Source organism: Drosophila montana, unplaced genomic scaffold (genome assembly GCF_035044405.1).
Source record: "Drosophila montana isolate Dmon_TW-CO22-7 unplaced genomic scaffold, ASM3504440v1 contig_3617_1, whole genome shotgun sequence".
In the NCBI taxonomy this organism is placed as follows: domain Eukaryota; kingdom Metazoa; phylum Arthropoda; class Insecta; order Diptera; family Drosophilidae; genus Drosophila; species Drosophila montana.
Window position 1 is genome coordinate 248,180 of NW_026998502.1, and position 27,516 is coordinate 275,695.

The 27,516-nt window shown below is 41.1% G+C and overlaps 2 protein-coding genes across 6 annotated transcripts in view; one reads left to right on the plus strand and one right to left on the minus strand.

Moving 5' to 3' along the window:
• Nucleotides 1-6,977: 6,977 nt before the first annotated feature.
• On the minus strand, nucleotides 6,978-23,122 carry Lrch (Leucine-rich-repeats and calponin homology domain protein). Of its 3 annotated transcripts, XM_064692474.1 has the most exons (8): nucleotides 22,550-23,122; nucleotides 14,379-14,896; nucleotides 12,645-13,267; nucleotides 11,940-12,579; nucleotides 11,744-11,881; nucleotides 10,945-11,022; nucleotides 9,692-10,681; nucleotides 6,978-7,915 (listed from the first exon to the last, which is right to left on the minus strand). In XM_064692474.1, exons 1-8 carry the CDS (start codon nucleotides 22,812-22,814, stop codon nucleotides 7,715-7,717), a joined length of 3,453 nt encoding a protein of 1,150 aa, XP_064548544.1. In that variant the 5' UTR covers nucleotides 22,815-23,122; the 3' UTR covers nucleotides 6,978-7,714. The 3 variants fall into 3 exon arrangements, with proteins under 3 accessions (XP_064548544.1, XP_064548543.1, XP_064548541.1); XM_064692473.1 differs by lacking the exon at nucleotides 9,692-10,681 and having other exon boundaries at nucleotides 22,550-23,120; XM_064692471.1 differs by lacking the exon at nucleotides 6,978-7,915 and having other exon boundaries at nucleotides 8,110-10,681.
• Nucleotides 23,123-23,421: 299 nt separating this feature from the next.
• The window catches only part of CLIP-190 (Cytoplasmic linker protein 190), a 31,629-nt gene continuing 27,534 nt past the window's right edge, over nucleotides 23,422-27,516 (plus strand). Inside the window, exons 1-2 of one of the 3 annotated variants that reach the window (XM_064692499.1) lie at nucleotides 23,422-24,085; nucleotides 24,139-24,490. In XM_064692499.1, coding sequence (XP_064548569.1) covers nucleotides 24,226-24,490 — 265 coding nt within the window. In that variant the 5' untranslated portion in view covers nucleotides 23,422-24,085; nucleotides 24,139-24,225. Of the gene's footprint in view, nucleotides 24,086-24,138; nucleotides 24,491-27,516 lie in introns of those variants that run through there. The other 2 variants (XM_064692497.1, XM_064692496.1) reach the window with 2 other exon arrangements.

The following is a 27,516-nucleotide window of genomic DNA, read 5'->3' on the forward strand; positions in this document are numbered from 1 at the left end:
ATTATCCCACTGGCTATAATCACAGCTCCCTGCCCTTAGGCAGCCTTAGCTTGTAATATATTTTAATATATTATATATATAAATAGTGTTTATATATTTATATATATATACAAATCTTATAATAGCGAGCTTATATAGAACAAACTATATAATAATACATGATTTTGTACGAATGCATAAAAGTATTATAGTTGTGTGTGGGTGTTTGTGTGTCTGGGTGTATGTATGTGTGTGTGGGCGTGGGTGTGATAGTGTATGCTTGCATGTGTGTGTGTGCATTTATGTATATATGTATGCATACATATTTGTTCTCTACCAAACGCAGACCAAGCTTAATTGCCGCTGTGCAAATTTCTAAGTGCTCTCCTCCTCGATTCTCAAAAATTTAAGTAAGCTCTGCTGAAATTCAGCAAGGCAGGAAACGTTGGCTCCATCGGCCGGTGGATGAGCAACTTGAGGCGGTGGAGCAGGAGGAGGTGGAGCGAAAAGGTATAAATGTATATAGATGTATGTATATAGGTGTACGTATGTATGTAGGTGTACGTATGTATGTATGTATGGAGGTGTACGTATGCATGTATACATGTATATGTGTATGTATGCATGCATTTATGTGTGTATGTATGCATGTATGTATGTATGTTTGTATGTTTGTATGTATATATGTATGTATGTATGTATGTATGTATGCATGTATGTATGTATGTATGTATGTATGTATGTATGTATGTATGTATGTATGTCTGTGTGTATGTCTGTGTGAATGTATGTATGTATGTATGTAAGCATGTATGGATGTATGTATGCATGTGTGTATGCAGGTTTGCATACATATATATAAAAGCATTCACATAAATATATATGTACGCATGCATATATTGATATATGCAAAAATTCATACGTACATATAGGCATGCATAAATGTGTTTGTATGAACATATATTTGTATGTATGTATGTACATTTATATATACATATATATGCATGCATACAATGCAAACATGCGCACTTTTATTTGCAAAAAGGCAAACATAAAACTTCGCATAAAAAATCTTTTAATCGCATACTTGCGAGGTGACATGAATTTGAGCGACCAAGTTATGGGGGTGAGAAATGTTGACCAATGTCTGTACAGTATATTTGAAGATACCATTTTCACATGAATTTTGACCAAAAATCATGTTGACAGATTTAGATGCCAAATTGATCTAGAGGCCAAACCATGAACAAAGAGACAAACTTTATGAAAATTGCTTAAGATTTGGCCGCGTTATGGGGTGGGAAATTTTGACCTATGTCTATAAAGGATATTTGAGGGTACCATATTCACATGAATTTTGACCAAAAATCATGTTGCCAGCTTTAGATGCAAAATTGATCTAGAGGTCAAAACATGAAAAAGGGCAAACTTTATGAAAATCGGATGATTTTTTACCGAGCTACGGGGGTGGGAAATTTCGGCCTATGTCTATACAGGATTTTGAGGGTACCTTATTCACATGAATTTTGACCAAAAATCATGTTGTTAGATTTAGATGACAAATTGATTTAGAGGTCAAACCATGGACAAAAAGCCAAACTTTATGGAAGTCGGAAGATTTTTGACCGAGCTACGGGGGTGGGAAATTTCAACCATGTCTATAGAAGATATTTTAGGGTACCATATTCACATGAATTTTGACCAAAAATCATGTTGCCAGATTTAGATGCAAAATTGATCTTGAGGTCAAAACATGAACAAAAAGGCAAACTTTATGAAAATCGGATGATTTTTGACCGAGCTACGGGGGTGGGAAATTTCGACCTATGTCTATAGAAGATATTGGAAGGTACCATATTCACATGAATTTTGACCAAAAATCATGTTGCCAGATTTAGATGCAAAATTGATCTTGAGGTCAAAACATGAACAAAAAAGGCAAACTTTATGAAAATCGGATGATTTTTGACCGAGCTATGGGGGTGGGAAATTTCGACCTCTGTCTATACAGGATATTTGAGGGTACCATATTCACATGAATTTTGACCAAAAATCATGTTGCCAGATTTAGATGACAAATTGATTTTGAGGTCAAAACATGAACAAAAAGGCAAACTTTATGAAAATCGGATGATTTTTGACCGAGCTACGGGGGTGGGAAATTTCGACCTATGTCTATAGAAGATATTGGAAGGTACCATATTCACATGAATTTTGACCAAAAATCATGTTGCCAGATTTAGATGACAAATTGATCTTGAGGTCAAAACATGAATAAAAAGGCAAACTTTATGAAAATCGGATGATTTTTGACCGAGCTACGGGGGTGGGAAATTTCGACCTCTGTCTATACAGGATATTTGAGGGTACCATATTCACATGAATTTTGACCAAAAATCATGTTGCCAGATTTAGATGCAAAATTGATCTTGAGGTCAAAACATGAACAAAAAGGCAAACTTTTGGTTTATTTTAAGCTTCGACTCTTGCTTAAATATAAATTGGAGTTCCGAGTTCGAGTTTATTTTCTTAGTACATCTTTATGCGCTACTCACTTTTGTCAATGGCGACATCAAATATATACGAAATGCAAATAATTTATAAAGATTCACCTTCGACATTCAGGTATGAACCCAGCTAAACTGTAATACACAAAAGCCCGGCGCATTAAATCCTTTTCGAAATTCGTACACGCACCCCAATTGCAAAGTCTGCATAATTTAGACGCCGAAACTTTTCTGAGAGATTTTTTATGCGACGCGTTGCACGTAAATTTGGGGGTTTGCTCGTTATGTGTGTAGATCTCTCTCTGTGTGTGTGTGTGTGTGTGAGGCAGGGCTGCGCAGATAATCCAAATCTCATTACGCGAAAGTCGTACTTAAGATTAAAAATAATTATTGCAATTTTTGTGCCGCGTCGCGCCATCACGTAGCCGCCGTGTGTGCCCCGGCTGGCGCCTGGCCTGCAACAGGGCGGGGTGTGGCAGACGAGCGGGGAAAAAAGTGAAAATTCAATTAGAATGCGGCAACTTCATGCGAGCGAACGAGCTGGGCTCTAACTGTCTGCTGCCGTGTTCTGCCCCCTTGCCAGCCCGCGGATGCAATGGCGACAAGTTACAGGTAGCAAGGGGGTGGGAGGGTTACAGGAATGCCAGCAAAGGGTACGGCGTAATCCTTTTGCCAGTCCGGAGCCCGGCAGGCAACGGCAACGGCAACGGCGACGGGGACGGGGCCGTGCTGAGCCCAACCACAATAATTTGATTTTTCTTTGCTTTAACTTCATGAAAAAGTTTCAAGTTTTTTCACACACACACACACACACACACATAGATATATAGGCACACACGTGTGAAAGCTTTTTTTGCCTTCACACTGATAAAGTTTTTAATTTTGCAGCTGAAACTCATTTAGCGCAATGAAAGTTCTCTTCAGCTCTGAAATCTGATACGTGTTTTAGAATGTCTGCCGCATATTAAATATGCTTTTGCCAGCTTTAAAGAGCAAGGCTGTGTACAGTCTTGACTGGCTTGGGGCGACCGAAGCCAAGTTAAAACAGAAACTCAAACTTTGGCCAAACAATTTTCCAAAAAATGTGCCGCGAACTGGAAAAATACACAATCTCCAAATTCATCTTCATTACGAAAATGCATTCAAATGAGTTTCAGTAAGCGGCGGAAACTTTTACAAAATGGGGGCGGCACGGCGGTGGGCGGAACGCGGCCGGGCAAACAAAATGACGGCAATGGAAAAGAATGTGCTATGAAATTTGCACAACGGCTTTGGCAAAATTAAATAAAATTTTCATATATTTTGAATAGAATAACATTTGCAAAAGCTACCCCAAAAGGCTCTAAACAAATATTTTGCCTACATTAAAAGGATTGCATTTAATAATATGCTTAACAACAATGTTGTTCCCAACAACTCGTAGATCTCTATGATTTGTATATAATGTAAATACTTTTGAATATCTTAAAATGACCTCACTTAGCAGAAATGTTTGGCGGAACGAATCGCTTAGATCAAACAGGTTGTGAGTGCTCTGTTTTAATTAACTGACCACAGACAGGTGACAAGCTCTAGCCAATATATCTGCCACATTCCATTGACATTAGTCTCTGGTAACATGCCATAATAGAGCTAGGCCCTATAAACTAAACGTTGGTGACACATAAACTACGCCCAATTACGACTTGGTACCTAAACTAGGTACTTCGCAGCAGTCATCAATTAGACAGCTCGCATTTGGCCCTGCCTCATTGCCACAGGCAATGGCAATGGCAATGGCTTATTAATAATTCAGGCCAACAAGCCAAATGCCAGCAAGAAGCCAGCCAAACGGCCAATCGGAGTAACCAACTCTCATTTGTCACAGTGAAATTTATTAAAATGATTATCTCGTACATACATTTCGCACGGAATGCGTAATTTCTGTCAGTTGATGGGCGGACACGCCCCTCTCTCTCCGTCCCCTTATTTTTTTTTTTTGGCCACAAATTGCACTTGCCTTGTTACAAGGGCAATCACTTCTCCCTTCCCCGCTGAAAAGACAACAGCTTCTGGCATCGCTTGCCCGATAAGCCTGTGTGTGGTTTTTATGCCCTGTAATCATAGAAGTAGTAAAAAAAGAGGGTATAATGTACTGGAATGGTATGTAACAGGCCATATATAGGTTATATATTTTTAGTCACCTCAATAGCAGAATCTATCAAGCCTTGTCTTAAGCATTAAGAAACTGCTACAAGTTAAAACTAGGTACAGGGTATCTTTAGGTTCTGCAAACCTATATTAAGTATTAAGCATTTAGAAGCTGCTATAAGTTGAAACTATTCACAGGGTATCTTTATGTTCAGCAAACCCAACTTAAGTATTCTCACTTGGGGTGCTTTGTCTTTTGGCCCTTTGCTTGGGCTTTAGCGTAAGTTAAAACTAGGTACAGGGTATTTTTAGGTTCAGCAAACCCAACTTAAGTATTCTCACTTGGGGTGCTTTGTCTTCTGGTCCTTTGCTTGGGCATAGTTTAATTGTAGCGCGTGTCGGACCTGGTTGACTGTGGCAATGGGGGAGGGGGAGGGGGGGCAGGGGTCTTGGGGCCGAGGTAAGGGCAATTAGTTGAACTGCGCCCTGGGGAATTGCGATAATTAAAATGCTGCTGTATGCCGCAATATTTTTTAGCTGCCACATCAGACTAATCAGATGCTCCTATTTCAAAAAAGAGCCAACCGTTCTTTGGCATGTCCCACACACACACACACAGACACACACACTCTTCGTAAATCATTATTTGCGTTTAATTTTATGGTAAAAAGCACTTTAATTTAGTTGCCAAAGTCATCGAGCAGCCATCAACAGCCATTCCTCTAATCCTATTAATTCAAATTCAATGCGAATACCAAATTGGTTGCTTTTCGTTTTTGCCTTTGCCACTCAAACTGTGTTTTTTGTACAAAAATAAAAAAGAAAAAAAAAATTCGAATGCATTGTTTTCATTGGAAAATATTTTTTGCAACTATTTGATGAAGGTTTGGTGCGTCTTTTAAGCTCTCCCTTTGAAGGCGAAGCGACTCCCGACACCCGACACCCGACTCCCAACTGGCACCTGACGCAATCAGTTGGACCTTGGGCAGTGCATTCTTATTTGAATGACTTTTGTGAGTGTTTGATTTCGATTATTACGAATCACTTTCAATTTCAATTTTCTATGAACACAGTGAAAGCAGCTGGAGAAGAGTGAAACGAAAGTTTTCCCAAATTGCTTCGATTTGAATTGTGGCCACTAGGAAGTTAATTGGGAATCATTCAAAGCGCTCGAAGTGGAAGACTTTAATAATCGTAAAACATATTTAAAATAAAGCGACAAAGAAGGTCTATCTCGGTACGCCGAAGATTTAATACCCTTGCAGACGCAACCCTTTCTAATGCTCATAGTGCTTTGCCCGTATCTAAGAAGCACAGGGAAAATAGCTAATGCCGAGTATGGTTAAGATATCTTGAAAAACAAAAAGTTTTTCATACAACAACTTAATTTTCGACTGATCGTTCCTATGGCAGCTATATGATATAGTAGTCCGATGTAAATTAGAATTTGCATAAATGTAGGGAGCATAGTGAAACCTAAAAATGCCGATTATGGTTAAGATATCTTGAAAAATAAAAAAGTTTTCCATACAACAACTTAATTTTCGACCAATCGTTCCTATGGCAGCTATATAATATAGTGGTCCGATGTTGTCTGGATTTTGCTAATATATGAGGAGCATAGTAAAACTAATAAATGTTGAGTTTGGTCAAGATATCTAAATAAACAAAAAAGTTTTTCATACAAGAACCTTCTTTTCGACTGATCGTTCTTATGGCAGCTATATGATATAGAACTCCGATGTAAATAAGATTTTGCATAAATGTATTGAGCATAGTGAAACCTATAAATGCCAAGTTGGGTCAAGATATCTAGAAAAACAAAAAAGTTTTCCATAAAACAACTTAATTTTACTTACTATCGAAGTATTTACGCTGATAGAACAAATTCGATATTTTTCTCAACACTCAAGTAAAACATTTTTTTTTTTTTAATTTTCAATTATGTATTTGCTATGTTTTCCGCTTAGCAAGAACAACCTCCATCAATTGCTTGCTTTGCGCGTTATGCAAATTTAAAAACTATGGGGAAGGAAAGTTGTGTTTTCTTTTTGTATATTTTCGATCCGCAGCTGGCATCGTCTTTCAATTTGGCGGGCGGGCAGTAAGTGTCGTAGGCCTGTCGTAAAATGCGAAAAATGAAAATCCCCGGCAAAAGTCAGCAAAGAAAATGTTAGCTTTTGGTAACAACGAAAAAAGTGTTTGGCAAATTGTGACTGCACGAGTTTGTTGTTCTTTGCGACAGGCAGGGAGGGCTTCGAGCATGGCGCACATGTGTGCGCACATCTTGAAGCCTTGGGCAAACAGGGAGAGGCAAGGCGAGTATCAGAAGTTGAAATAAAAGCAGAGCATCGAGAAAGATACATATGACAATTTCCATTTTATTTGATATATTCGAAGACTTACAGTTTAGTGCATAATTCGCTTCGTATAAAGTGTAGAAAAGTGAGCACAGCTATCGTTAGAACTAAGCTACATAATCAATATTATAAAATTAGTCATATACACATGTATATAGATATATGACAAATTATTTATATGTATGCATGTATGTTATGTATGTATATATAGACTGATTGATTCATACTTAAAACAGTATTCATTTAGTACGCTATTCAAATTTTGGCCAAACAGCAATAGATATATAACAGAAACAAATGGCATACAGTTTGAGATGCATGTGAGAAAACCTTTGCCAGATTACAAACTAATAATATACAACTGTGTGTGTATGCAGAAATTCAAATGACAAATTTAATAAATACATCTTTGTGACTAACTCAAATTCGTTGGTATGTGTGTGTGTATGTGTGTGCTTTTTGGTTTCATTGTGTGTGTTCTTTATGTTGTGTGTATTTACATAAATAAATAAACTAACAAAGCATATGACATAATGAATGCTCGCATCATATCTAAACTAACTTGGCTACAAATACAACAAAAAGGCGGCCAACTTTCAAATTCTTCACAATGTGTTATGCAGGAAACCCGTGTGTTCATTAAATAGTTGTTCCAAAAGTATTATCCATTTGCTGCACGTGTCTCAGCATCAAAAGAAACTCCTCCATCTCGTTATGCTCCTCCTCCTCCTCCTCCCACTAGACTAGGGGCGTGGGCGACAATGTGGCACGTGTTGTTCTGGTCGGTGACTTTGTGGGCGTGGCAGCACCGCTGCTGCTGCCACTGCCGCCGCCACAGACCAAGCCGCTGCCATGCAGCCGGAAGAGTTCACCCACCGTGATGGACACCTGGACGGCACCTTTGCCTTCGAGCACATCGGCAGCGCAGCAAATTAGATTCTGTGTGAAAATAAGTTTACAAGATTAATTTAATAAAGTAAAATACAAACAAATAGAAGCATAGAATATAAACTTTACAACTCAGTTCTGTTTTGCTCTAGCGCCAAAGTTTTACAGTCACTGTGACCTGGGTGCGTGTCTCGGCTGCGCAACAGTCGCCATCAAACTGTGCGCACATTGGCCATAAAAACTAGTTTTCAATTGCTTATTGTTTATATTAATGTATTATATTTCTTTGACATTTTCGCATAGTTCTCCTTAATGCTTACAATAAATGCATTAGTTTTCGTTTGGTTTGAAGAATAAATGACTGGAAACATTGGAAGTTTGCTCCACTGTGCAATATGCTTATAACTTGGCTTGTTGTTTGGCTTCAAATGTTACTGCGGCTCATAAATATATCATTTTCCTGGTATTTTTGATTGTTTTTCATAATTTTGTTTACAGATTTCTTAGTATATATATAGAGCATAAATAGCTTGTCTTTGTTAAATGTCGTTTATAAAAATTAATGACTATAACTAAATTTATATTTTTATGCATTTCTTATAGCTGCCTGAATGTTTATATGTTTCTCTTTTTTGTTAGACAAAATATAAATATGTGTATACAAGTTATCTTTTTTAAGTACTTGGATCAATATACATAACTATGTAAGTTTTCCAGATGGTTTTTCTTTTAGAAATTTGATTAGCTTTTCATCGAGAGTTCGTTAAGTACTTATTTGCATTATTTAAGCATTTATAAATTTAAATTAAATTATATGATATAGTTAGGAATGGAATATATAGTTTTTCTTTTAATTCATAGTTTTATAAATAATACAATTATAGTCATTGGGAGAAAAAGCGCTCTGTTCGTTCACTCAGTAAGTTGTACACATAAAATACAAATTATGTTCACAATTGATCGAAAATCTTGGCAACGAAATCAAGAAATATTGCTTGAAGATGTGTGTGTACTATATATAAAGTTATATAGCTGATTCAGACTGTCTAAACTGTACAGTCAAAGGCACTATTTTTGTCATATATTTTTTTGATGAGAACTGTGTGCGTTGAAAATTGATTGTTCAAGAGTTGTGCGCTCGAGTATATATAGTTTGTTGATCTTTGTTGGAGTGTTTATAGATATAATATATATAACTATTTCGCGCTATTTTCTATAACTATTTTGTGTCCCTGCTTCGCCTGCCTGCTAGTCCCAGCCGACCCATTGGTCAATAACAACAACCCATATGTAAATCTAAACCTTTCATTGTCCTTTGCAGCACTGGTAACTGGTTATCGAGTCCTTTACAGCACTGTTTAACTTGTATCTACTTTCTACTTAGTTCAACTAACAATCGGAACGCAATTCAAGTGTGTTTTTCGTTGTAGCCTAGCATTAGGAATAGGTATAGTTTTTTTTCAATATATAAATACTTTTTGAAAACCAAGTGAAAATGTTATTTGTGATGAATTGTATATATGTGTGTGTCTGTGTCGTATATAGTCAAGAATGTGTGTATAAATCTCACATGATAGCAAATACAATATGGGGGAATACCCTCAATATGTGTTGCACTACAAAGTCTTTGGGTTTTTTGGGGTTTTACATCTAGATTTTAGCGTAATACTTATTAGCACTAAACGTAAAAGCAGCCTCAAGTTAAATAAATTAGTACAAGCGCCATGAAAGCTGCGTGAGCTCCATCTTAAAACTATTGGCAATACGTAAAGGCGGTAGAAGCTGCAGGGGGGCGTGCCATTGCTAGCCGGGCAATGGGAAGAAGACCAGCCACAGGAAAGTGGCGATGAAAACGCACGACAGGATAATCGTCAGCGTGTGGGAGTCATGCTTCAGCAACAAAGTACCAGCTTCGTGTTGCTTCAGCTGCTCCAGCTTGTGCGGCGGCGGCGGCTGCTGCTGCAGCTGCTGCTCATCAATGCGATAGATGCTAAAGACCTCCAGTTTGGGCTGCTGCTCGAAGAACTCAATGCGCTTGGCGAGCGGCTTAACTGTGGGCGGTTCCTTCTCCTCCTTCTGCTGCTCCCGTAGCTGCGCCCGCTGCTGTTGCTTCTCGTCAATCAGATGATAGTGACCAGCCGGTCCAGCGGCGGCCACATCGTGTTCGTTCTCGATAATCGTTTGCAGCGTGCGATTGTTGTTGTTCAATTGAAAACTGTGCTGGCCGTGTGCGCTCAACAGATTGTGCTTGATCTTCTCGTAGGTCTTCAGTTTGGCCGTGCGCAGCAGCTGACCCACTGCGCCCAGTTGCTGCTGCTGCTGTTGCTGTTGCAGTGGCTCGTAGAGCATGCATGTTGCTGTTGCATCATCAGACATATGCGCTTCCTTGCCATTGACAAACTCACAATTCTCATATAATACATTATCTATTTGTTGTTGTTGCTGTTGTTGCTGCAACATCTGTACTGGCTGTTTGGTGCAGGAGTTTTGCTCTTGTTGCTGCTGTTGCAGCTGCTGCAGCTTCAGCTGCAACTCTTCCTGCTGTTGCAGGTAGCGCATATGCTGATGATGTGGATTCGCATCGAGGGCAATCAGTGCGGCCACTGTGCGCAGCAGGGCGACTGCGTTTGGCACTTGCCAGCGCTTACGGCCAGCATTTGTATCAATGTTATTGTTGTTGCTGCTGCTGCTGCTGCTGCAACTGTTGCTGCTGTCTTTATCATCGACATAAACATCAGCGTCATAGTCATCATCCGCGCGTGGATGTTCGCTTTGTTGTTGCTGTGGCACAACATCTGCACAGGAGCAAATCAACTCCTGCAACCAACACCAATAACAGATTTTATGCATCATATTTCAAAAGTATGTGTAGGTGTGTGTGTGTGTGTGTGTAGGGGGGTAGGGGGGTAGGGCTAGGTGTTTAGACAAAAAGCAGTCTCTGATAAATGCAAACCGACTACAAAGCGGGAAAGCGTTAAGCGCATTAAGCATTTGACTTGCCCCACAACCGACAATTAAGCTAGATATTAACTGTTGTCTAACTTATGAGTAGGACTGTAAAAACGGGTTGAAATACGCACCTCATCCACGCCAATGCGACGACAGGCCTCCAAGAAGTTATCCACATTGCGTCGACAGCGCGCCATTGATAATTTGTTCTGAAGAAAAATTACATTATTTACATATCTTCATTTGGCAGAGTTAAACAAAAACAATGTGGCACACCTAAGAAGCTACAGAATATGGTCTTAAATGAGCTAATTTAATTTAATTACTGTTATTTCCTTTCTTTAAGTTGCAAGCTAAACTGATTAGCAGCCGTATTTACAATTCTCTGAACCGCATTTTTAATCTAACCACATTTTTATATTTTAAATAAATAAATTATTTTATTGGCTAACTCGAGGGGTTTGTTAAAATAAAACGTGGAAACAATTTCATTTAATATATTTCATTATTTTTATAAACCCGGAGCTCGAGCCAGCCAATAAAATAATTAAAATAGGGAAAGGTCGCCAAAACCAGCATTAAATAAATTACTTCACCCGTATTTCCAGTTCTCTTTACAATGAATTGAACCTCATTTCTAATCTGACCACATTTTTGTATTTGAAATAAATTACTTTATCTAAATTTTTTAAATTTCTTTTGGAACCGAATTAAAGATCCAAGCCACAAGAACCAACGAGGATCAACAAAATAACAGACACAGTTTTCGATTGAAAATATACTACGATGGGAAACAGAATACAGTTGGAAATGTAGACAGACAATCTATAGACTAATATCAAGTAGCTAAAGATACATTTCCTAAAGATACATTTTTATGTGATCTCTGTGCTGTGTGCCACATTGCTCTTGTTGGAGCACAACACTCACCACACCGGGCGATGGCACATGGATGCTGGCCACTGACCGCGGACGCACATAGTTGGCCAAATGGCAGAGTATGACGCCGTCTGTGAGTGCCGATGCGATATCCTCGGGCAGCGTCATCTTCAAGCGTGTCTCAATTATCTGCAAGCAAAGATAAACAACTGAGCAAAGAATCATTTAATGCGATTCCTGCACTCACGCTACGCAGCTGGGACATGAGCTCCGTCTCCTCGCGCTGACGATCGAACTCGCGTCGCATGGTGAAGCTCAACTTCTCGGCAGGTATATCATGATTCCAAGTGACCGAGCGATGCGTCTTCACGTTGCCCAATTTGCTGGTGGCGCTCACAGGCGATTTAACCAGGCCAGTGCTGGAGGTGCTGGTGGCGCCGCCGCCATTGGACGTGCTAAATTTGGTGTTGCAGCCGTTGTTGTTGCTGTTGCTGTTGGTGAGCACCCCGAGGCCATTCTTCATGGGACTGTGGGGCTTCACATAGCCCGCACAATTGGCCCCATTTGGGTCTGTGGCTGACGTTGGCGGCGACGACTTCAATGCCAGCGATGACATCAGCTCCGTGTTGCGTGATGGAATCACCTTTTGTATGGGCTTCTTTGGTATAACCACATCATCAATGCCGTTCCCGTTGCCGTTGCCGTTGTGACCGTTGCTGCTGGGCTGCTTCATAATGGACTTTGGCAGGGTGGCCGTGGCCGATTGGCCGTTCGTCAGGCGTGGCAGCTCCTCCTCGTTGGGACTGGAATTGGCATTGGGATGCTTCTGCTTGTAGACGCTGCTAATCTCCTGATTGCGCTGCTGCTTCAGCGCATCCTTGTACTCCCTGCCGAAGGTATAAAAACAGATTACATGGCTGATAATTTGGAGACTCTTGAATCTGTGGCTCACTTGTAGGTCTGAATGTTGCTGAGACTCTTGTTCAGCTTGCCATTGCTGCCGTTAACGCTGCGCTCCTGATGATCCAGCATCAGATCATCGTCCTGGTCCGGCGACGAGCCATTGCTCGAGCTGTTCGAGTGCGCGTAGCTGATGTGCTCCGTGGCGGACGACGTCGATCGCTTGCAAGGCGATGCCATTGGCGAGGCGCCCGCACTGAGCGTCAGACTCTCGTCCACAATCGTGCTGGTGCTGGAGGTAAGCGATGCATCCATCAGATCTGCGCTTAGCTGTTGCGACTGCGACTGCGGCTGACTGTTGCCCGTTCCGGAGGGCAGCGTGCGCGGCAGCGTCGCACAGTGAAGCGGCGAGTCCGTCTTGGACTTGCCGGGCGCATCGTGGGACCAGCGCTTGTCCAGCCCATCGCTCGTGCTGTAGCCGGAATCGATCTGATGGCGCCCGGCATGCCGTTGCGTGGTCGCCGTTTCCAGCATGTTGCCGCTGGAATTGTGACGCGGCGCACGTCGCAGCGTCGTGTAGCCATCATAATTGCCGCCTGCTCGAGCACCCTTCTCCTCCTTGGTCGCCTGCGTCTCCAGAAATTTAAACACATGCACCAGGCCGCGCATGCAGAGCTGTAAGTACATCAAAGAGCATGAATTAAATCGATGCGATTCGAGTTGGAATAATAAACTGAGTCTTGGTATGTATGTACTTTTATCTCTATATATAAAACTGTTTGCCCTGACTGACTGATTGACTGACTGACTGATTGAGTGATTGACAGACTGATTGATGATCAACGTACAGCCCAAACAGTGTAAACTGAGTGTTGGTATGTACGCACTCTTATCGCTATATATAATACTCTTTGTCCTGACTGACCAACTGACTGACTGACTGACCGACTGACTGATTGACTGACTATCTGATTGATGATCAACGCACAGCCCAAATCGTAAGAGCTATGAAGCTGAAATTTTCACAGTAGTTCCCTTATCTATTGAAGGTGCACGTTAAGACGGGGTTTCGGGAATTTCCACCCGTAAGTGTGGAAAATCGAGAAAATCGTTTGTATGAAACTTTTTTGTTTACCATCCGATCGGCCTCAAACCCATTTTCAAAGATGGAGGAAATGGAGGTCAAAGATTTTTTTCGCGCTCAAACTCATTTCCAATGATCTAAAATCATTTGAGACGTCTTTCACACTTTTCCTCGGTGGAAAATGCGATTCAAAGTTTTCAGGTTTTGTCCGATTTGCATCAAACTTATTTTTAAAGCTCTACATAAAAACATAATGAATACGTGTTTCAGCGATTTAGAGAATTCCACCCGCAACTGTGGAAATTTGGAAACCTCTGAAACTTCTGATTCGATTCTTTATTCGATGCACTTTAAACATATTTGGAAAGGTAATATTTAAAATTGTTAGCACATAATGTTCCACGGGCAAGGGCGGGCAATACCCGCTAGTATGTCATATTAAAACCCTGAAAATTTCATAAAGATGGGACTCTAAGCACCGAAGTTACTCAAGATTAAATTTACTCATTATCGCATATCTATATATAGACCATTAATATTACTTAATAGTGTGACAATAGCAGGGTGTACAGGGGAAATGCGATAGCTTCTAGCTGTGTTGAAATATAAACAAATATGGAATTGATATCCTATCTAATCAGTTCCTATGCCAATGACTAGATATTTTTACATATAGACAGTCAGTCTCTCTTGTGCACTTACGCTTGCCGGCGGCGAGGTGAGGGGATTGTTCTCCAGCTGCAGCTCCACGAGTGTGCTCATGTGGCGTATCTCCAGGGGCAGGCTGGCGATGCGATTGTTGCTCACGTCCAGCGAGACGAGGCTCAGGCAGGTGACCTCGCGCGGCAGATAGAGCAGCTGGTTGCTGCGCAGCGAGAGGGAGCGCAGGGTGCGCAGCTCGCCAAGACGGACGGGCAGCGCGGCCAGCTGATTGTAGGAGGCGTCCAGATCGGTGAGCGTCTGATCCAGGCGGCCCAGCTCATCGGGCAGCGCAACCAGCCGATTGTGGGACACCAGTAGCACTTGCAGCGGCAGGAAGCAGATCTCGCGCGGCAGCGAGCCCAGCTGATTGCTGCGCAAATCCAGATACGTCAGCGAGGAGAGCTGCTTCACGGACTCCGGTATGCTGCGTATGGCATTGTGGTAGAGCATCAGCGTCTCCAGGAACGCAAACGTTGTGATCTCCTCGGGCAGCTCACAGAATCTATTTCGGGACAGATCTGTAAATGACAACAAGGGGGAAGCGACATTAATTACTGGGGCGACAGACAGGCAGGAGATGCGCCTCCCCTGCAAGTAGTTATTTTGGGGTGCAAGGCGCGGGAGGGAGGGAGGGAGGTGGAGTTGTTTGCCTTATCACGGCACGCATTCGGACTCCGAAGCCGACTCCGCCACGCCACACTGGAGCGCATGACCTCAATATGCCGGCAATTCACAATTTGCCCGCAGCCCGATTCTGGCCACAGAAAAAACACAGTGGGAAAGTGCCGTGGAATGGGCAATTAATTTACTAAATGAATTTGCATGCAAAATGAGAGCGCAAACAACAGGCGCAGCTCGTCGAGAATCGAGGGGCGGGCTGGGCTGGGATGGGGGGGGGACAATGGGGCAATGGGGATAGTAAAAGAGGCAAACAAACAAATTTATTGTGTACACGAAATTGTGCGTTAGGTTTTCGAGTGGGCGTAGTTTGGATATGGAGCTATGCATGTGGTCAGATTGGATAATGTGTGGGTGCAGCAGCAGCATGAAATATAGTTATGCCAGTGTTGTGAAGTGCTTTAACTGGTTAGCTTTACGGGTAAATAATTCCCCGACCAAATATTGACCAGACTTTTGTTCGCTTTCAGTGGGAAATTGTTTACGGCAATGCGTATATTTTATCTGCTGACTCGCCTATTAATAATTTCACTATTATTTGAAGTCTAAATTTTGAGTTTAGTGTTGGTTAACTCTTTGCTCAAGTGCGTGGAGTCCAATGCGTGACCTTTTAAACTAGTTTGCAGCCCATTAAAAGTCTAAAAGCTGTCATTAAAACAATATGATGATATCATGTACGAAAGAAACTGAACCGATATTTTAAGCGTAATTTAAAGTGGTTGTTATTAAAGAAAACCCACATTTATGAAAGCCTTAAGTGTTTATTAAACCGTGATAAAGCTTATATTCCAGAGTTGTGAAAGTTTAAAAATTCAATTTTAAAGCTTCTTTAAACTAGTTTAAAGACTGCAGCTCGTATCTTGGACCAGTTGTTCAACACTGGCTGTTGCGAATACTACTTAGGTGATCCTTAAGTGTTTATTAAACCATGATAAAACCTCTTTAGGGCATTTGCCAGAGTTATGAAAGTTTGAAAATGCAATTTTAAAGCTTCTCAAAACTAGTTCAAAGAGTGCAGCTCGTATCTCGAACCAGTTGTTCAACACTGGCTGTTGCGAATACTACTTATGTGATCCGTTCGTTCGGCTTATGCAATGCTCTTGAGGAAGAAAAACCAGAAATGCGAATCCGTCAGCCACTTCCAAGTACTCAGAAAACTCAACGCTAAAACTGGCTGACGACAAACGATGCCATTTGACTGGTTGTTGTTGTTGTTGTTGTTGATTTACGCACACCCAGTGGCTCCCCAACCTACGTTGTTTATAGGCCAATGAAGATTGCTTTATGCTTCGCTTCCACCTCTCCTCCTCCTGCCCCCCTTTGGGAGCAACAGAAAGGCAGCACTCGGGGCGCGGCTTGGGTAGGTTCTCGCTATGGCTTCACATTAGCGTATTCCCCTACACTCCTCCTGCCCCTTGCCAGGCCCCAGCCCTGCATACAAATGCACAAAAGGCAGACAAAGGCAGACGCTTGAGATGCACTTTGCTGCACCCACATTATGTTGAGTCGGTTGAATAAACTTTGCCTGGCAACAGGATGTGCCAAGGACAGGCCGGTGACATCATCAGCTAAGTTTATGGAATCCGCCGCAACGTGCGGAAATTGGATCCGCGCATATTTCCCGAGCAGCATCCGCGATAGGCCAAATTGGGGCGGGCTGTGGACCTGCCACCTGCCACATGGTCATTTGGCTGTTGGCCAAAACAAATTGCGATACACACAAAAAACAGCACAAAATAAATCAAATGAAATTTGCTTTTATTTTGGCGACAACATAATTGAAAATTGGAAGAATGTCGCACACCTGCAGCACAGCGCATAAATATTGCAGAATATACTCCCAGAAATTGGCCATGGAATAACTCATGCAATAAGGGTGCAGCCGTCCACGTAGAGGAAGAGAGGAAGGGGCGGCCATTTGCCGTTGAAGGGCGTCAACGGAAGCAACAAAAAATTAAATTAATGGCGCCACATTCCAGACAAGAAGACACATGGACTCACATTTGGGTAGCTGGAGCCCAAGTCTAATATGGAACCATTTGCCACTCGTGACGGGCTATTCCGGCAGCTGGGACGGCACGCGGTGGCTTCTATTGATGGATTTATTGAAATTAATTTACTCAATTTTATTGCTGGCTTTCGCCGACAATCATGATGATGATGGTGATGATCGTTGATCATGATGATGTTGGGCACACGCTTCGAATTATGATTCATAATGGAATAAATGGGCAAAGCGTACGAGTTTTCCTCTGAGAGACTTTTACGGTGTAATGTTGGGCTAGAAGTTTGCATTTTATGTCTATTGTAAATATGGTCACACTGAGTAATCAGACTTTATATGGCATAAAAGCACAATCTAATAAGCGAGAACTTAAAGTGGTTAACCTCAAAATCGTATCGTGTATGGAACCGGTTCATTTGTGATTCATGTTTAGATGCCGCATAGGCTGAACTACTAATATATGAGCTGCACTCGGAACCAGTTTAAATATGATCTCTCTCTCTTAAGGAAGTCTTACAATAGTGTTTAATCTGGAACATTCTTGAAGGAACCAAAATCTGTATGGAACCGGTTCATATGTGATTCATGTTAAGATGCCGCATAGGCTGAACTACTTATATATGAACCGGAATCGGAACCAGTGAAAAGTTAATTTAAAAATGATCCAGAAATAATATTAAATTTGGTGTCAAAGTAGAAAATATGAAATATATTGTCTCACTTAAGGAAGTCATACAATAGTGTTTAATCTGGAACATTCTTGAAGGAACCAAAATGGAAACGGTTCATATGTGATTCACAGCCGCATATGCTGAACTACTTATATATGAACCGGACTCGGAACCAGTTTAATGTTGAAGTTAAAAATGATCCAGATATTTGTACATATGTAAAAGAAAATTTGGTGTCATATTAAATTGGTCGTCTCTCTTGCCCTCTCTCTCTCTCTCGCTCTCCTAAGGAAGTCTTACAATAGTGTTGAATCTGGAACAATTTTGAAGAAGACCTGGTTATACATAACTGACATGTTTTCAAATCTATTAATAAAATGCTTTCTTTATACTCAAATGATGATTCCCACACTTTGGACTCGGTTGCTTATCGCTGAGCAAACGCGATTTGTAAATACGCAGCTGGGAAAACAAACAACAAAACAGTTTCCATATGGTTTACCCTCTTCAATCAATCTTCCACACTATCCTCCAATCAAAACAGCAACAACAACAACTGCAACAGCAATTATAATTCCCGCTTCGATGTGTGTCTCATGATGAAATCGCATCGGAGTTGCGTGCTTCGATTGGTTCGATTTCATGTGGAAAGCCCAGGCTGCTCCACTGCCTCCCGCACCACCCGCCCCTCACCCCCTTAACGGCACTTAACAGCCACTCAATACACACACAGACACACACAGGCACGCACACATACCCAAACACACACACACAGTTGTGTTTGTTTAGTGCTCTGCAATTTCGCGAGTATTTCACATTTGGTCACATTGTAAACTTAAAGATAAACAATAACAACAACAACAACAACAAATTTTTGTTTGCCAACAGTAAACAAATAATAAAATAAATATTGAAACATTTGAAGTGTACACATTTCGAATTGATGTTGTTGTTGATGCCGTTGATGAATTTTCCTTTTTTTAAAGCGAGTATCCGTTCAGCTGAGGCAGCATTTTTCAGCTGCAAGAGCATAGTTTTTCTTATACACACACACACACACATACACAAGCATATACACACATACACACTTGAAACACCACGGCTAGCAAATGTCTGGCGTGTGTTTAATTTGTTGCTGTTGTTGTCTTTTTCTTTGCTGTTGCTATTGTTGTTATTGTTGTTGTTGCTGTGGCTATTGCCCTTAATTTATTTGCAGTTGTTGTAAGCTGATAGCAGCTGCTGTTCCAGAAGCTGCTGTCCAGTTGAGCTGTTATTGTCGATGCAATGTTTATACGATGATTAATTGTTGAAAAGCGCTTATCGCGATGTGAAATATATAAATTCAATATGCTTTAACAAACATGCCTATATTTAAGATTAAATCGATTACACGTCGTTTAATCTGCAGATCTATCTTATCTACGTAGTAGATCAATTGATTAGAAAATGAATACCATTCAATGAAGATATGTTAAAGATAAGTAATATTTTGGGAAGACATGTTTTTAACATAGTTTTTTGTGATATATATCAATTTTAACTTCACTTCTTAAGTATTTTTTAGTATCACGATATTTGTATATCACGATTCGCAGCGCATAAACATAGTTCTTGTGTTCTTGTACTTGTGTTGGTGAGCGCGTGCTACGCTCACCAATAAACAACGTAAATTGTTTATGCCTCAGAATTGCCCCTGCCACACATCGTGGAGCCATTAAATATTGCTTACAATTCTGAATTAATAGATACACTCAATGAATGCTCGTTTCTGTGTCAAGTTTGCAGCCGACTAGCCTCAATTTTATGGTTTTTTGACGATTTATCTTTAGAAAGGCTACGAAATTTAGCTAAACGAATATTCATTTTTCGCGCATTTATTAATTGCCAAGAGAGGCAACGGAAATATCTAATAATAAATGCAACAAGAGAGAATCTTGCTTAGCACACGATATTTTGCATTATTCGTGAGCGACATGCCCTTGAAATACATTTTCATACCAATCACGCACTACGATCGCCGCAATGTGTCATCTCTAGCTGCGCAGCGCTTCCCATTTGTCGCGCATGCAAAGCACGCAGCACAGTTTAACAACCACTGAGCGTGCGACGTGCCTAGCCCGACCGACCGCATCTGACAGTGTCGCTTCCTCTGGTCCGAGTTCTGCTGAGTGTTTGGAGCAACAAATAATAATAAAAAACTACAAAGCTGTCGGCTTCAGATTTACACATTACACACTACAACAACAGCGAGAACGGGAACTATGAAAGACACACACACACAACAAACGACAGTTGTCTCTCTTCGTTCCCTTCGGTTTAAAATTGTTTTGTTTGCCAACAACAATTTTATTTCTTGTTCAGTTGGGGACCTTTTGTGCATGCACAGCAACACTGGCAGCAGCTTCAATTGCAGCGCACACTGCGCAGCTGCCAGTGTCGTGTCTACTACCTAAGTCTGCTGCACTTCTATCCTCTGCTCTTCTTCTAACGTCTACAGCTACTTTTTTCTGCTCCTTTTCTATTGCAATGTTTAAATGCGTTTTGTACTTCAGCTGCATGAGCTTCTGTTCCTTCTTTATCTTCAGCTACCTTTTCCTTCTTTTCAGTTTTTGCTACCTTTTTATATGCTCCTTTTTGCTCATATTCTGCTACCTTTGTCTGCTGCACTTCATGCAGCTGCTGCAAATATTTATTTTCTTTCTTTTGCAGCTTGCAATTATTTAAAGCAATTTCCTGCACGTCGCCCAGTCGAGTTTCTCTGCTTTGCAGTTGCATTTGTTTATTTTCTACGTTTATTGTTCGTTGTTTGATTTACGTGACATTCAACTTAATCACGTGCTGCGCTTGCAGTGAAAACGAAATGACTTTTACAGGGCGACGAGGGGTGCAGGGGCGACTGGGGTCTAGACCACAACAACAAATGGTTTTGAGGAAGCGTTGCCACCTACGATAACCCCCACCTCTCCACTCTAAAATCCTTGAGGGTTACTGGCTAAAGAAATGAAAGGAAAGAAAGGAAAGCCAAAAAAAATATTCTTAATGCCTCTCATTGATTTCTTGGTTTCAAGTGGTTATTCGAAACTCGCCCGCTCTGAGCCGGTGGTTAGCATAGAAAATGATGTTGCCACCTTTCGCCAGTGTTTCACCCTTCAATGGGGGGGTGGCTCTTCTTCTTCTTCGTCACCTTTATTGGCACAACATTTTCATAAATATTTTAGCAACAAAACAACTTAATTGTGTCTTCACACAAGAAGGGGGGGAGTAGGAGGAGGGATGGAAAGGGTAGGTCTTATGATGTTGTTCACACCAAAAGGGGGCAATGATTTAAATTGCTAATTAGTCACGCCTACGCACACACACACGCACATACACTCAGACTCGCACACACACACATAAATGTGCAAGCGATGAGTCAATTGTGAAGCCGGCAAAAGGCATCGAACCACAAACGAAACTTAATTGGAAAATGCCGGAAGCAAAACCCAAGAAAGTTCAACCGAATCGTTTATTTATTTATTGAAAATAAAGACCACGAATCGATACTGGAACTGGATAACTAATATCATATATTTTATTCAGTTACAACCAAACCAAATCAAACTTTTTTTGCAGTTCATAGAACTAATGAGTTCTTCTTCCGTAAAGCTTTTAAATAATAGTAAACTTTAACAGGTTTGTAATTTTATTTTTATTTTTTTGCAATTTCCAATCTTGTTATTTTTTTGGGAACATTAAAAACAATAAAGAAACACTTAAAACAATAAAGAGTTTAAAGAGTTCCTATAAAGTTTTTTTAATCAGTAGTAAAGAAAAAATAACTGCGGATTTCCAAAGAGTTAACTCCCTTTCTGGCTTATAGCAGATACATGACATTTACAAAAAAAACTCCTTTTCCGACTGATTGTTCCTATAGTTGATATATGTATATGATATATGTTTGATGCTGCTAAGACTTTACTCATATGTTCAAGAAATAGCTGACTTAAGCCCTTGAAACACATAAAAGTAGTTCGAAGAACTAATCCTTGATAGAGTTTATCTATTTATCTTTTACAACCATTTATAATATTGCAACAATTGTTTTTTCTTTTGACCTAAAGTTACACCTATGTTAAAATTTAATTCATTTTTTTAAGACCTTTCTACAACTCTATCAAAAGGAAAGCGAATCAAAGATGGGCGATGGGCAAAGCGAAAAGTCGACGGACTGTTCACTTATTAAAACAGATGGTTCGCTCCTCGGGGTAGTTAAATGGGTGGTTCTGTGGGTGGGTGGCTGTATCTGTGTGTGTGTGTGTGTGTGTGTGTGTATTGAGTGCATTTTTGGGCACAACAAAAATGAAAGTTGGCTGAACTTGAAACAGGCAGAAAAAAAAAACCCACCCGAAATGCGAATAGTGCAGAATGCAGCAAATGGGAATAAAAAAGGCAAAACGAAAAAACAGCTGCAATAATTACTGTCCTTGTAGAAGGAGAGACAGAGTGAGAGAGAGAGAGAGAGAGAGAGGGGAATAGAGAGAGAGGCGAGCAGCGGAGAGCAAGTGCGTGCGAAAGCAATAAAAAGACATAAAACGACTGCAGATGGACAGGCCCCTTGGCAAAGCAAGCGAAGGGAGCAAGACACAGAGAGAGGGAGATAAGGGATAGAAAGAGAGCGAGCGAGAGAGAGAGCGGTCGAGCATGCGGCGGGCTGCTGCAAATTATTGATTTCCAAGCGAACAAAAGGAGATTTTAGCATAAATGTGAATGGCAGCCGCACCCATCATAGGTGAGAGGCAGGCAGGGGTAAGGGGGGCCTTTAAATGTTGAATACGCACCTGCAATAACGGTATCCGTGAGGCTGTATTTGGTGCCCGTTTTGGGAAAGTCCTTCAGCTTGCGATTGGTCAGTATCAGCTCGCCGCTGAAGTGCGCTTCCTCGAGGATGCGCTCCAGCGAGCGCGTCAGCTGCGAGTGGCCCAGCATGGGCGAGGAGCCGCCCATGGACGCGGGGGAAGTGGTGGAAGCGATGAGGCTGCCTCCGCCGCCGCCGCCGCCGCCTATACTGGCGCTGTGTAGGCGTTTGTACACCGTGGCTGCCATGCTGTATGTGTGAGCCTGTGTGTCTGTGTGTGTGGGCGTGGTAGCAGTAATAACAAACGACAGACGCGCCGACAACAACTGCAGCTGCAAGCTACAAACGTGCGAGATTTGTTGAGTGCGTTGGCATTTTCCAACTGTGGCAGCACCTAAAAACTCATTGATAAGATTTCCAAGAATCGGATTTTCCTCTGCGGCTTCTTTCTTTTCACACACACATACGCGCGCGCGCTCGCACAAACACAAAAACACCCAAAAATCAAGCGGAACAGCGGCGAAACCCAAACGCACGCCACGAAATAAAAAAAATACTGAAGCGTCTGTCAAACAGTGTGACCAAATGTGTTAAGCACAAATTCACCACAATTCAGCTAATACCAAATCTTGGTATTTTAGCAGCTTCGAAATTGAAAAGTCTGTCAAACGATTAGTCTGCCCAACATATTTAAGTTAAAATACAAGTAACCATTTGTTTAAATGCAATTTTAATACATTTGAATAAGATACCATTCCAGACGGTTAGCGGACCAGAGCCTCTATATCGATAGGTTGACACCTATCGATAGAAACATTGCAGCGACTTCTTACCATCACTAGTGCAACAACAAAAATTCCAACGCAGCCTAAAAAAATTATTAAAACCAACACCGAAAGTGTGCGAAAAAATTTCTAAGTAAATTAGTTATAAATTGAGTAAATGTAAACGCGTTTCGTATACCAACGTCCTCGTTAACAGCGGTGCATTGTGCAACGTTATCTTATCAACGCCCGTCGCTGGCTACGTCGTCGCGTCCGAATCTGTGTCAAGCAAAACGGTGCCAACAACAACAAACCGTTTATGCTCTCAATCCCCTGTGTACATCCGTGTGATCATACAACAACCCCAGCAAATATTTGATTCAATAAATGGTCCATTTGTATATGTGTGCGCGTGTGCCTGTGTGTAGGTGAACGCCTCTGTGAGAAGTATACATAATTAATTCAAGGTGTCAACGAGCTGGCAGCATCAGTTCCGCATATTTCAAATTATAACGAAAAAGGCGGTCACACCGAAACCAAAAATCAAAAGCAGCGGTTATTTTGTTTGTTTTTCAAGGTGAAAAAAAAAGAAAAAAAAATTCAGCTTCAATCAGCTGTTGGCTGTGCTGTCGAGCGTGCGAGCGAGATAGCCTGCGTGCGCGCCAAAACGTCACTTGGCCGCACAGTGTGTCCACGTGCTGCGAAACATATATGAATATTAAAAATACAATATTTTGGTTTTAGCCGATTCGAAGGTAAGTAAGCAGCGTTCAAGCCACTTTAATTCCTTTGTACACATTCCTGGCAGTTCTCCAAAGCCGGCTTTTATATCGTTTTATATTTTAATACGCGTGTGTCTTATAAAAGTTAAAAAAAAAAAACAATAAAGTGAAAAATGAGTGAAACAACAGCAAAGGAAGTAAATGTGAATGCGGCAGCGGAAATATCTTCGGCAACAGAAACGGAAAAGGAAACGCCGGCCATGGCGGCTAAAATAAAGCCGCCCAGCCGATCAAATATTCCCATGCCCGCCTCCTCCGTGACCGGGATACCAACAAAAACTAAGCCGCCCTCCAATTTCGGTTCGACTGGATCCATATCGAAAATCGGGAGACCCTGCTGCACGCACACAGCCCCCAAATCGGGACCACCGCCCAGGGGTAAGTCAAAACGCCTTTTTCCAGCTGATTTCTTTGTCTAAAGCGATATAGATAGATATTTATATATGTATTAATCTGTCGTTCAGTAATTCTTCAGAAAGTATTTCGGCGAAACCAACAATAGATTTATTGTCTACTTAAAACTTGTGCTCAGTTCTGGTCTTGTGTAACTTTGGTCTTGTTCAAGTACAGCTCTGTAACACCCACTGCCAAACAGTTAATTCAGTAGACGTAATCCAAAATAATGATACACCCACATGGCTGCGGTTCTTCCCCTTTTATTAAATACATAAATTGCACAACAACAAAGCCAACAAATTGTCATTTAACTCGGTTGATATTGTCGCCAAATCTCATTATTTTCCGTAAAATACAGTGAAAAATGCGTGAAAACAACAGCCAGCAGAAATTTGTTTCGGGTTTTCCGCTTGCAACATTTCGAGGCACAACAAAATAACAACCATTATAATTATACTCAGTTGCCTTTGCAGCAAGTGTTGCAAAATCCATTTAGTTTTCGTCAAATCCAACGGAAAAAGCGTGAAAACGACAACCAGCGGGATTTGTTAGAACTTGTTTCAGGTTTTCCGGTTATTTTAATTATTTATATTGCTTTTAATGGATATGTTAAAGATCGAATACAAAAATATAATAATTATAATCGGCTACAAGCCTTGCAACATTTCGGGGTACAATAAAATAACAACCCGACACTTGACGCTTGTCAACTTCATTTGAATCGTAAAGCTGGCATTGCAATTGTTTTGATTCGTAAACAAATGAATAGTTAATTTATCCATTGAACAGCCCGCAGCAAAACAAACCACACATTAAGCAGTAAAAACAAACAGATCCCTCGATTTGTTTACCCCTCGGCAGACTGACAGCCGCCCACACAGGCGCTCGACTCATAATTAAACAGCTTCACTCCATTTGAAAAAGAGTCTTTGATGGCAACATTACGGCCAATTAAATGAAACGCGGCTACTATTTAATTGAGCCGTGCTGTGTGTGCTGTGTGTTGGAGGCGTCTGCGACACAATTCATTCACGTAATTGTGCCAAACCGCAGCCCCGTATCGCACTTCGATCGACCCATTAGCCCATATATGCGGGGGTATCGTGTATATGCTTATTTGTGTTTATATTTATAATGGGAAGTTCGCGCGATCCTCATCGTCTATCTTATTACAATCGATGCAACCGCAGTGAGGAAAGCTTTACGCCAGTGTCTTGTTTCCCATTCGTAAGCTCTCTAATTGCAAGTGTAACTGTTCTAGAAGGTACTGGCCGACTAGCAGATACCCTGTATCCAGTTTCAAAGGGTGCTGGCTTTGCTTTTTATTCTCTTATCCCCAACTTAAGCTCTTTAATTGCACCAGGGCAAATTGTTCTAGATTGTACAGGTCGACTAGAAGCTACCCAGTACTCAGCCTCAATTTTAATCTCCCATCCCTAATTTTAGAGAATAAATGTGGCATACAAATGTCTGCGGATACCAAAAATCAAGATTTTACCTTTAACATTTGTTTTTTTTTTTTCAATTTTAAGCAACACTGGGAATGTTTCCCGAAAGGGAAATAATCTCTGAGTTATATGCAAATTCGTTAGCTATTGTAGTTTTGACAGAGGTGGCGTCAGAAAGGCCTTCTCTATAACTACAAAAGCAATATACCCTTTATTATTAACCACATTCTTTAACTTATAAGAACTGTTTGCTCTAGATAAATTAAAGAGTATTTTGAACTGTCTTAAGGTATTTTTATACCCTGAACCCATAAAAATGAGTGAAAGGGGTATAATGTATTTGTGCAAATGTATATAACAGGCAGAAGGAAGCAACTCCGACCCCACAAAGTATATATGTTCTTGATCAGCATCAATAGCCAACTCAATCTAGCCATGTCTGCCTGTCCGTATGTTTGAAGGCAAGGATCCCAGAACCCATTAAACGTAGAGACTGAAATTGGGAACGTATGTCCTCCTAGTGCCCGCGCAGTACGAGTTTGTTTCCTGTAATTGATAACTTTTGTGAACAAAATAAGATCTACTGTTGAAAATTCGAAATCGAAATCGGTTAAGAAACACAAAAGTTATTAAAGAAAACCTTTTTTGGCTGGCCTCGTATCTGCGCAAAGCGCAAGAGTTACTGTAGTGGTGCTATCTGTCACGGGTTCGATTCCTAGTGATGGAATTTTTTTTTACATTAATTTTTTATTACTGCTAAAGCAAACGCATCCTAGCACGAGCTGCATTTTGTGTTGGTAAAAGAGAATTCAGGGTATTCCCTAGTCGGGAACTCCCAATTAGAGCCTCTTCTTTATAATTTATTCTATCCAAGCGAGCATTCACAGCGAATTCAAAGGGCACATTCGAAGCACTTAGAACAGAATCACTTTCGTGTACCTGTCATTCATCTCTCAGCACTCAATGTCAAACCCGCAACACCCGTCACCCCGAATTCCCAATGCCCTACCGGAGCGGAGCACTCGCTGTGTGTGGGGCAGCGACTGTTTATAAATTGTGGCACTTATAATTGAATTTTGTGCGCTGCGTGCTGTCTGTCTGTCTGTCAGGCGAGCAGCTGATGACACACGAACTGACGAACTGTTGCCTTTTATATTATTCTCTCTATATATTTTTGTCAATTTTTGCACTGCGCATTTGACACACACACAGATACGGACACACACACACACACACACACCTATCTCTCATCTTCCCGTGTTTTGCACTTTCTCGTTAGCGTTTTGTTTTCTGGTCGAGCTTATGTCATTTTATTGATCTTGATCGGAAACAAGCGCGCTCTCTATAATAATAAAAATATATGAAAAATGTGTGTGCTACAAAAGCCGAAAGCTCATTTGACTTAAGATTGGATCGTCTAATGGGTGGATACATCCGCGATCCGTGATCTGTGAGTGGATTATTGTACTACTCGGTTTTCAGCTCGAATGTCAGCGAGTGCTGCCAATGATTTGACCTTTTGCTGTGGAGAGACCCATTACTGATTCATCATTTATTTAC

Bases quoted from the DNA above. Each gene is read 5' to 3' on its own strand.
- Lrch (XM_064692474.1), bottom strand. From the start codon at position 22,814: ATGGCAGCCACGGTGTACAAACGCCTACACAGCGCCAGTATAGGCGGC. The intron at 13,268-14,378 runs GTAAGTGCACAA...ATGTACTTACAG, and splicing joins TCACCTCGCCGCCGGCAAGC to CTCTGCATGCGCGGCCTGGT. The intron at 12,580-12,644 runs GTGAGCCACAGA...TACCTTCGGCAG, and splicing joins AGCAACATTCAGACCTACAA to GGAGTACAAGGATGCGCTGA.